This window comes from Rhipicephalus microplus, chromosome X (assembly GCF_043290135.1).
Source record: "Rhipicephalus microplus isolate Deutch F79 chromosome X, USDA_Rmic, whole genome shotgun sequence".
NCBI lineage: Eukaryota > Metazoa > Arthropoda > Arachnida > Ixodida > Ixodidae > Rhipicephalus > Rhipicephalus microplus.
In genome coordinates this window covers 217,438,872-217,450,231 of record NC_134710.1, presented here as the reverse complement: position 1 = coordinate 217,450,231, position 11,360 = coordinate 217,438,872, and the positions used below count along the sequence as shown (strand labels likewise).

At 44.0% G+C, this 11,360-nt stretch overlaps 1 protein-coding gene across 1 annotated transcript; it reads right to left on the bottom strand.

Annotated features, from left to right (window-relative positions):
- Nucleotides 1-2,017: 2,017 nt before the first annotated feature.
- On the bottom strand, nt 2,018-8,148 carry LOC142775979 (lysosomal phospholipase A and acyltransferase-like). Its single transcript, XM_075878651.1, has 3 exons — nt 7,957-8,148; nt 6,543-6,837; nt 2,018-2,868 (listed from the first exon to the last, which is right to left on the bottom strand). The coding sequence occupies exons 1-3, from the start codon at nt 8,114-8,116 to the stop codon at nt 2,646-2,648; spliced, it is 678 nt and encodes a 225-aa protein (XP_075734766.1). The 5' UTR covers nt 8,117-8,148; the 3' UTR covers nt 2,018-2,645.
- Between the last annotated feature and the right edge of the window lie 3,212 nt (nt 8,149-11,360).

Sequence of the window (11,360 nt, the reverse complement as noted above, 5' to 3'; positions counted from 1 at the left end):
AAAGGCGAAGCAACTTAAAGCCTAGGCTTGTCCAATGTGCATTTTTGTTGTCTGACACCCCCTACGTTATGGCGATGACAAATAAGCGGTTTAGCATATGCAAGGTACTCGATGATGATAACGCTGCCATCACAACCCAGCACAGCAAGCTACCCACTATACGCCATGTTTACGAAGATGACGCTGATGACAATTGAAAATAAGCGTGTTTTAGCCTACACATTTCCTTTCTGTTGAAGAAATAATCATTTTCATGCTACAGTCCTGCGATCGCCTCTTCCACGAACTGTGCGTACTAGCATACAAACTTAAAAAAGGCGAATATATCTGGACCACGTGAATGTGATTGTACAGGCGGTACAATATAAGTGTAGCAGAATGCTTTTTACTGTGGCTTATTCGAAATACTTCGTACAGGTAGAATCTAGTCCTTCTCCAAGACAACATGTAAAGCCAACATGGAGCCTTCAACACATCAGGAAAATTTCAACTTCGCGAAATTCAGAGCCAAACAGCTTCTTTGTTCACGGGATGCGCCAAGGGCTGTTCCAGACGCAGAAGAACGCTAGAACGAGGATGAAAACATGAAAAACACAGGGGAGGATAACGCGCTTTTTTTATATATTTGTAGAGGTTACTTAGGGACCGTTTAAGATCTCTTCCACAACAAAACAATTCTAATATGAAGGCAGTCACCAAATATTTTCGGACACATTTTTCTGAACATCCTGTGTACCTCGTATTCGACATAAAAAAAAAACAACTAAGCTGTCTGTACTGGCGTTCTACCAGCGCTGTGGTCGGTTGGCCTATTTATTGGCCCAATTTAGCGTCTCAAGGCGACTCGGGCTATGAGAGACGCCGCAGCCGCGGTGGAGGGCTCCGGATGATTTCGAATACCTGGGGTTCTTTAACGCGCACTGAAGTCTTGAAGTACGCTATGACATGCCGCTTTCATCGAAATACGATCACCACGGCGGGGATCAAACACGCGTCTTCCGTGGGACGGCAGCAGAGCGTCATATATATAGGGGCCTTCGTGGCGACCCACAGCGATGTTGATGCGACCGTATTGTGAAGACTGTTTTAAGATGCAGGATTCTTGTTCACATATAATAAAGAGAAGTACCATGAACATATTCACGAAGACTTCTCGCGTTCGTTTTTGTTCCTGCTGAGGTTAAATAATTTTAACATGTTACAACAAACATACGGCTCACAATTACAGCAAATGGTAATTTTGTGCAACTGCCGCCTTACACAGGATACATAGATGTAGGTCTTTTTCTGCGAAGAAGAAATAGTTTCAGATAAGTTGTTTTATTCGCAAGGAATTCGTTAGTCTACATTTTTACAAATGTCTTACAATAATTCAGGTAATTCACTTACAGATGACTTTCCTTCTTGTGTAGACATACAGAATACTGTGAACGCAGTATCCGAGAATAAGTTGAGATCCGGAAAGGCAGCCTTCAAAACCTCGCATTTGAAGCATCACATTCACCTACGCGTACTGCACGACTAGTCGTCTCAGGCAAATACATGAACGCTTTTCACGTGAGCACTGCAGCTGCGCAAAAACGCGACACAAATTCATTGGCAGCAATGCATGATACTCAAGTGTGCGGTTTTTGTTTCCAACACGTAAATTTTCGATTGAAAAAGGTTCGCACATCACTATATTTCTGAGTAAAATATTACAGTTTGCAATAAAGGCATGTACTGATTTTCTCGTCGCAGTATACGCTGTAAATCACATGGCGTTAAGCGACCGACTTGGGGGCTTTTTGTAGAAGTACATGATATTCGTGTAAATATATCAGGACTCCGAAATTGTCACACTTTATATTAGTTTTTTAGAAGGTTTTTACCACTCGCCCATTTACGTTGAATAATACATTGATGTGCTTTCGAAGCGAGACGGCACGCTCGTCTCACAGGCTTTATGAGCGCAAGAAGGGCCAGGCCCGTGCGTGGTAAGACGAAGCCACGTCAGGCGATGATCAGAAACACAACATTCGTGCAGAACGGTTTCCCGTGTTCATATGCAGTTTGGTGAAATTCACACATTTCGATAAAGGATGACATAAATAACTGATGCGACACCCCCAGTTACTCATCGAGCTGCTCCAGCACAAACAACCCACCGCACAAGTCGTGGCCGTTGCACGTGCTCACGTCCAAGAAGCATCGAAATGTTTTCCACAAGTCCACGCGAATGCCACCAGTGCCACGCCCCACGCGTGTACGTAAGCTGACCAGAGCGCAAGCCGCTCCACAGTGTCCACGGTATGACCAGAAGTGATGTCCTTCATAAGAGATGGTAGAGCACGAGGGAAGCAAAAAAATAAAATAAAAGGTCAAAAAGATAACGAGGGAGAAGAATGCCACGCGTGAGTCTAGCCGTGAACAGTCGATCGCAAAACGAGTCTTCCGCGAGAAGGTGGTCAAAGCGTATGCCGTGTTGCTTGGACAAAGTGAAATGAAATCTTGTGGCAGACGCCACTGGGCATAACTACGTTCCCTCTCGCATCCAAACTGGGTTTAGAGATTGAAATGACGCAGTGACACCGTGACCGTACAACCGAACACTGTCTCGCATAGCTCCATTGCCATGCTTCGAGTTGGGGCCCCGCTCGATTGCGTCAGTGTCCCACAGCGAGCGTCTTGATGTAGTCGATGACGGTTTTGTCGTAGAGTATGCTCATGTGTTCCACGTTGTCGAGAGTCTTCTCGTAGACGGCTTGTCTCTGGCCACTCTGGAAGCGCAAACAGCCCCGCAGGCTGCGAATGTTCACGGTGCCGTCACCGTCGCCGAACACGACCTCGGGCTGAATGTCCGGAAAACCAGGCTTGTGGTACTCGATCCTGCACATGCGTGAATTGCAGTGTCACAATCGGCGACCCTAGGCTCATAAGTCTTATTATATACGAACCGCGTCTAACTCTTACCGTTATATGGGTGACATTACCGAGACGACGTACTTCAAAGAAGCTCTGCGGTTGTATCGCCAGTCGTAAGATCTATTTCAGGATCAGCTGAGCTTTTTTGACATGAGTTCAGTGGTTTTAAATAACGCTGATGTTTTGAGAAAATATACTACGGCCGTGAACGCTCGTATGCTGCAATTAAAGGAGGCTGTGTAAGTTATCAACGCAACAAACGTCTGCTATTCAAAACGCAAAGTCACTTTTTTCAAAAAATCTCAGTGCTCTCTGTCTTCATCCAGAAATGTTCCCTGCACACTAAGAAAGTATACTTCTTTCAAAAATACAATACCAATGAGCCCATGTAGCCAATCTTTTTCAGAAGTCAGTTCTATTCAAACTGACTAAAAACTACGCGAGATTTGGCAGTAAACAGTCATCTTCAAATTCCTTTCATTACATGTTTTCACTCCAACCACTTACATTATACAGTACACAGTGATTTTCATTAGATGCTTTAACAGAGAAGCTGCTCAAGGCAACCGCAATTTGTGCGGCCTATCACGTGTGCGTCACTGAAACTGTTTGCATCCCACTACTCCCCACCGGTTCACTATAAAATGAAGTTAGGAGAGAATGGCACCCCCGAATAGATGGAAGGCTTACGACGGCCTGCCCTCAGATCTAAGAGTTGCGAACACTTGATTTCAGCGCGAGTCTCTGGAGTTTGGACATCTGTGTCATGTCTGCCTGTCTCGTTTAACTGAGACCTCTCTGCGCAGAGAATCACCGCAAAAAGAACGTAACATCACCTATAGCTACAGCCTATAGCAACGGCCTAGAATTAATCTTGAAACAACCTGCATCACCCATAGCTGAGGCCACGAAACAAGCTAAAAGAAACCAGATTAGTCCTCACAACCGTCGAGTTTCGATATGTCAAGCCTGGCGCGGCTTAGTGCAAGATTCACCAGGTTTCTCTCTTTCTCTCTCTCCCCTGAATTTAAAATTTATAGAAATATTAGGCTTTGAGTCATGATGATCACCGAAGTATTAATAATCATTAATTTGAAAGTTCAATAAGACGATCTTAATTTGTCACACTCATTTCTTAACTTCATATTCAGTTGGATTTATATAGCGTATACCGCTAAGGCATGTTGCGAGCTGCCTCACAGCTTGATTGACGGCGACCGAGAGTACGTGAGACCAGCTGGGAGAGAGACTACGAAACCTTTCGAGCCTGCTCGAGAGACCAGATTTATTCGTGGTCAGAGCTTTATGTCCCGAGTCCAGTTCGCCTAAATGTTGCCGCGGTATTTCCTGGGTATCCGACACACATGAAACAACCTTTGGTCAGCTGTGACAGTTGTAGAGGACTCGTACTATTCTGTAAATGCTTACTTTTCCGCTCATACACCTACTTTTACCAAAAACGGATATTGGCAGAACAAAGTGCAGTGGCGCAAGAGCCAGAATAAAATTTTGAGGAATTTTTTGAGGAGCGAAATGTTACTTTTGCCAGCACTAAATTCCCAATTTGGTGCAGCTTACGAGGAAAAACACATTCATTGCTTATCACGAAAGACCAAATTTGGAGCAGTATGAAAAAGAAGACTTGCATTAAAAAATGTGTACAAACCATTCAACATCGCCTAAATCATGCAGAGTAAACGTGACTGCTATTACAATAAAAGTAGTATTTCAACCACCCCACTGAACAAACAAAGAGAAAGTGGACATTAGTATATGCCGCGCCTGCCAAATCCTTTCACAGACCCTAGAGAATTTAAATGTGGATCTGCCAAGCTAGCAACCTTGAAATTCAGAAGATTCGTAAAACCGAGGAGGGGGGGGGGGCGAAAAAAATTGGTGCACAGTTTTATTAACAACAGTTGTTGGTTTTAACGTCTCAAACCACCATGTGGTTATGAGAAATGCCGTATATAGTGGAAGGCTCCGGAAACTTCGACCACCCGTGGTTCTTTGACATTCACCTAAATCTAAGCACACGGGCCTCAAGCACTTTTCTTTCCAACGATAATGTGGCCGCCCCAGCCGAGATTCAATTCCACAGCTGGTGGGTCAGCAGCACCTGGTCCACAGTTTTGCTTGTTTTTTTTAGGGCTGCAGGAAAGTCATACACAGATCCAAGTATTTGCCAGTAACTTTTTTAGACGTCAGCGATCATACTAGTTCTGACAGTTACGCGGCCTATACAAACATCAGCAATTGAAAAAAATGTGTTAAGACGCGCCTTGTGCAAACTCCTTTGAAATCATAATACGCTTTTCCGCAGGAATCTTGCGGCAAAGGAGGCTTAAGCTGCATTCTGCGTGGATTAAATCGGGGCCAACAAATTCTTTTAACAAGTACAGCCCCTCCCCCTTTTTTTTCGTCATTTCACGGTGGGACGATGATAGTTATAGCGCGAGAACAAAACGACGACACAGAGAGAAGAAGGAAACGAAAGACACGGTGGGGTTAGGTTTATAGGTATAACTTCTCGGCTCGCTTGAGGACGCATTCAAGCACATAAAGCAACAACGACGCACGCTAGTAGGCACAGCGATGGCACCGTATATCTATCGCCGGGACGACGCAACCTCAAGACCGAAAAATGTTTTATGACCGTTGCTACAGCGACCAGCATGGTCGCCAGAAAAGCCTGCGCTTGGAGCATGTCGAGTTTGTTCTCGCGCGGAAAACCCGACATGCGCTACCAGCTTCCCTTTCTAATATGCCATGGCTACGTTTGCCGACTAGATTATTAATATTTTCGGGAAAGCATTGGCAGGTACGGCCACGCATTTTTGTCTTCAAATTGCGTCGTCCCCCCGATAGGTGTCCGCTGAAATTAGCGGACCAATGGGCGCGCGGCGTTGTTACTATAAGGTTTATCACGTTTTGAAAGTGTCCCGACACCTTGGTTTAGGGTTAGGGTCTGCACGCTTGGACCGACTGATGACACGAACCTGCAGATGGTCAAGGCGGCCTCCGTTTCTCGCGGAAGTTAGCGCAACTGGAAAAAAAATTTTTTAGGCTAGTCAGGCATTTTGGCGGTGCGCGGTGCAATTTCTGAATTTCATAATTGCTTGATGCGAAAATGCAGAATTGTATCAAATTCGCGCAATTGGCGGAGCTGTTGCCACCCTAAAATTAACTAATTCGCCGAGTACGTCCTTTCGCTTCCTTTAAGTAATTCAATTGGACATTAGACATTTCTAGCTTGCAGTCTGCTATGTGTTATGACTTCTTATGCAGCAGGCTTTTCGAGCTTTCAGGCAATTTGTGAACTGGCAAATCTATGCTTCAGAGCTATTCTAATAAATATATTCTAGTTAACTTGTATGTTATGGTGTAGACTTAATTTGCAATAATATTTTTGAAGGCTTCATTCGCGAAACTTTGACAATGTTCTATTCCATTTATGCCCTATTTTGGGAGCTTTATATTTAGCTCTCCCGTTTACTTTCCACCTATGTTGATTGGTGACGATAATGAGGAATATCTGATCCTTCAATCGTTCCATTCAATCATTTCCCTCCTTTAGTATTATCAAAAGTTTAATTTAGCCTAAACATCTCTCTACAGCTCATTTCAGCGTGTCATACCTCTCAATGGTGCTGACGTTTCGGCCGTGCAGACAATGGATCTCGACGCCTGGCGCCGTGGTGTCGAGCATGAACGACCTTGTGTCCTTATACATTTCGTAACCATCCGTGAAGCCGATGTCCTTGAAGAAGGCTTCGTAGTCTGCCAAGCCATAACTCCGGTTCAACGTCTTCACTAAAACCTCAGATTCGTTCCAGTAAAGATGGTTGGGCATCATGTAGGCCAAGCTGGGTGTGGACCGTTGCTCGGGTCGCACCGACAGTGGGTTGATCGCCACCACGCCCAGATTCTCACCTGCGTGTCAATAACACCGTTGTAGCTGACGTCTCTGAGTGCTTAATCCTTTACGTGAGAAAGCGGCATGGTCAAAACTTTATGCGTTATTTTGTGTGTGTGGGTGAGCAGCGATGTCTGTTATAGTGATTCGCTACTCTAATAAAGTGTTCTTTGTACGGGACAAAGCAGTCGCTAGCGATACCACATGCTCGCAATTGATAACACAGCTTTCACTGCACTAGCTGAATTCAAGTTTGTATATTCCTTATAAGCGCAGAAACAACAACGCTAAAAAGTAACCATCATTTCATAGGCGAAAAGTGGGGGGAGCCTGTCTTTCTTTCTCTCTCTCTCTCTCTCTCCAAATAATATATATATATATATATATATATATATATATATATATATATATATATATATATATATTTGGAGAGAGATAGTGAAAGTGACGCCCGCCCCCTCCCTAAATACAAAAACTCTCCGCCTATGCTCCCTTCGCTATGGAGGGTTAACGTAGCGGGTGTCACAATAGAGACTTTGTATACAAAAAATTGTACAGAAATACAAAAGTTAGGTTTTACACATATCTCAATGCGGACGAGGGCAGAATGAACAGCGAAGAGCGCGCCTCTTCGTCTGCCGTTCATTTATCATGGCTACAAAACACGTGGCTTTAATTGTCCGTGATATTAAATGTAAGTAATGACCTCGACAAGTGAGGCTGGGCATTTCTCAAAATTGCTGAATGTATTCGAGAACATAGCTTCCAATTTTATAATGAATAATAAACTCCCGAATTTGGCGTTTTCACGTCATGCAAAGAGCTACATTGTAAGAAAGCTGCTTAGTCACTGAAGTGCGCAACGGTATTGGAACAAATGCTCATTATGCCCACACGGCTATTATCGCGTATTTTGAACGCAGCCTAGACATTACAGAAGCTTGCCTTCGAGGAACATAAAGCTAAATATGAAACTACAATTTCTTTGGAATAAATAGTCGACGTCGTGACTTCTTCCCTACCTATAGTGTCCCTACTCGAGCTTCGCTGTGTACATATACCAGTTACTTCTGTTGGCCTTAAATATGACCGTACAGCAGCTACGAAAGTAGAGAAACAAGCATTTCGAGACTCACCAGAGGCATAGACCTTGAGCGCCTTCACAGCACCGCCCCATGCCCCTCCGAGGGTCACCATCGCCCGAACATATTTGTCTTTCCAGGGCTGAGGTTGACGGCTAAAGAAGTAGCGTAGGTTTGGGCATCCCACACTATGGCATACCATGATAACAGACATGTTCCCGTTGCTGGTGTACGAATCCTCTATGAGCCCGTGCAGTTTCTTGAAATAGCCATCCAATTCATCTGCGAAATATAAAAAGGAGAAAGTTTGTGGTTCAGCTCTGCAAGTGAGGCGACAGTACTTCAGACGCAAGCATCCTGTTGGAACAAACGAATTAAACTTAAATGAATGAGGGAAGGAAACGTGAATGAAGACACGTCGTAGTAAAATCTAGTCAGAAAAAGCAGCAGGTGGTTTGAGATGCGCATGTTGGCATCTTATTCTTTGGGCGTGATGTGTGATGCTTATCTCTTTCTTAAACTGTACATATCGTCTGTATTACGTATCACTATACTGGTTCATGCATGTTGACAGTGTTTGCAATAAAGCCATGCGTAAACTTTGGTCGTTACGACGAAAACTTCACGATGCCACCCCGGAAGCTTAAACAATGGCGTATAAAATGACTATTCTTCCAGTACTGACCTACGCAAGTCGTCTATGGGAACCATAACCCAAAACAAATGCACTAAAACGTGAGCGTATACAAAACAAAGCCTTACGGTTCATCTTCATCTCCTATTCCAGAACTCAGTCTATTAGCGAGCTTAGAGACAGAGCCGGTTTAATGACGGTGAAACGAATAATGCAACATAATCGACTGATATTTTTTTTTTCAGATACTCAATGGAGACTAGAAAGTTCACCTAAAGAAACACATCGCACTACAGCCATTTACCACATCCAGAACAAAACACTCGAAACATATCACACCACTTAGCTACAGAACAGATTTATTCAAGTATTCGTTTTTGGTTCGGAGCATTGATGACTGGAATCAATTACCTCAATACATAATCGAACATTGCGATTTACAAAGGTTCGAAAAGGCTTTGTCAGAATATTTGTGACCAAATTGCTTGTTCCTTGTCGGTTGAATATGTTCAATGTACTATATCAATATGTTCAATATGTACTGTATCACTTCATATCTTTTTCCTCTTTTTGGTGACGTGTACGAGATGTATTTGAACATGTTTCTTTTATCCGTGACCTGTGCGGGATGTATTCTGATATAGTTTTGCGTTTTTGTTTTTGTTATCTCCATATAGTGTGCGCCTTGAGCGTACAGTGTGAAACTTGTTTCCCCGTATGATTTTGTACGTGCCAGATATGTAACCCCAACTCATGTCTTGGCCCTTGGGCTGACATATGAATAAATAATAAATAAAAATATACCATACTATATATTTATCTGCTAAATCACGTATCGGTACCGTCAACATTTTTTCTTCGCCAGCTATCACTTTCTTCTACGTTCTGAAACTTGAGAGCTCGCATCACGCGCCTCTAAACAAGCGCCGTGCAACCAATAAACGTATATACACACTCGTTTAAAGCAAGCTGGCGTGGGCCCTTGGGTAATCTTTCATGTCGAGGACTACCACCACACCAACGTTGGGCTCCAGCAAAAGCCTGGCCCGACGGACAACTGCGCTTGTTGACCCCGGTCCGGCCAAAAATTGGCCGGGAGACCCGAGCAAGGCCTTACCTAAGCTTTGCAGATTGGCCACGAACGTCTCAATAAATCCAATGTCTCATCCGGCCAAAGAATTAGGCTGCCTTTAACTAGTAATAATCACCACCTGTGTTGCGCGGCTTTCCTCTTTTGACCTCACGCGCCCGGTACACATGTCGCTAGTGGCTTACGCGATATCAGCGTGACACAGCAGCCTCGCAACGAACGTAAGATGCGCGGGAGTTTTAAGAAAGGAAGCGCAAACAAGTAAGAAAACTACCATTATTGTGAGACAGAAAAGCGCTCCGAAAGGTGCGACTTTTTTTTTGTCACTTGAAAGTCGGCGTTTATTGCTAATATAGTTAGGCGCGTGCTATAGTTGTAGTTTACAAATTACAACTTGCTAAATAGTGAGCGTCGTCTTCTGCCCAATGGTAGAACTATGAAGTTTGGTTGCAAAACAAGATTTACGGCTGCTGTCGGGCATAAGTGATCGCTTTACGGCCAGCTGACTTGTGCATACTGGAGCCTGGAGATGCGTGGCTCTTCACCTGCCGCTTCTCTCTCTCTCTCTCTCTCTCTCTCTCTCTCTCTCTCTCTCTCTCTCTCTCTCTCTCTCTCTCTCTCTCACACACACACACACAAAGCGTTTTTGTTCCTATCAAATAACAAGACATCCAGATAAGCATCTTTGGTTGCAGAATGCCTTTATAATAATACGTTTATGCACATGAACGGACAGTATTTGAGGATATGTGCACGTAGCACCATCTCTCATCAGCAACAGCGGTTACCTGGCGTAACTGAATGGGAAGTGAGCGAAAAAAAAATCTGACAGAAAAGGCTAGTTACCAAAACTGACTCCGGGTATATGCAGCGGAAACCTACTGGAACATTCTAGTGAGATTGCAGTGTCACGCTACAAACCACGTAGCTTCCAAGAGTGTTTATTATTTACAACGGGGCCCATTCGTTTTGAATGGGCAATGTGCAAGTGTCCTGGGAAGCCAGAGGCTTTGCAGTGTGATACTGCAATTTTACCAGAATGCTCCAGTGGGGCTCTGCCACACATAACCAGAGGTCGTCTTTGATGGCTAAATGTTTTTCGTCAGATGTGCTTTTCTTTTGCATACTTTCCATTCACTTATGGTTGGACGCCATCGCTGCCACTGAAAGATGCCGCCATACACAGATGTCCTCAAATCCTAGTAATGCTTCTGCGCGAGCAGAATATTTCCCCTAATTATTCATTGCATTATCGGCAATTACAGGTCAAGTTCGACCGACAAGTGAACAGTGTGAGAAACGCCCAGAAATTCATGGCGCGCCGGTCCATTATTCCTACACGCTTCAACACACAGCTCCACGAAAAGCGGCTTTACGTCAGTGGCAAGTTTGATTTCTATTCAGCAACAGTAAGCACATATTGCTTTTACGGAGAAAACTGTCAGCATCATGTTTCAACAAAAATGGCTACTTCAGGTATACTTCCTAACATTTAGTACCTCTTGAACATTCTAGTAGTCATCTAATTACTCCTTAACATTCTACTTCAATAGTTACTACTCTAGTAATAAATAACGTCACACTGGCACTCCAGAGTTCCATTTCGACTCCGTAACTCTTCGTAGTGTAAATAAACATCTCCAATTTACTTACGGATTGAGGCTACCTATGGTATGCCGGTGATATTACGCAAGATCATACCACAGCACTGACGACTCTGCAGGCTGCACCCAG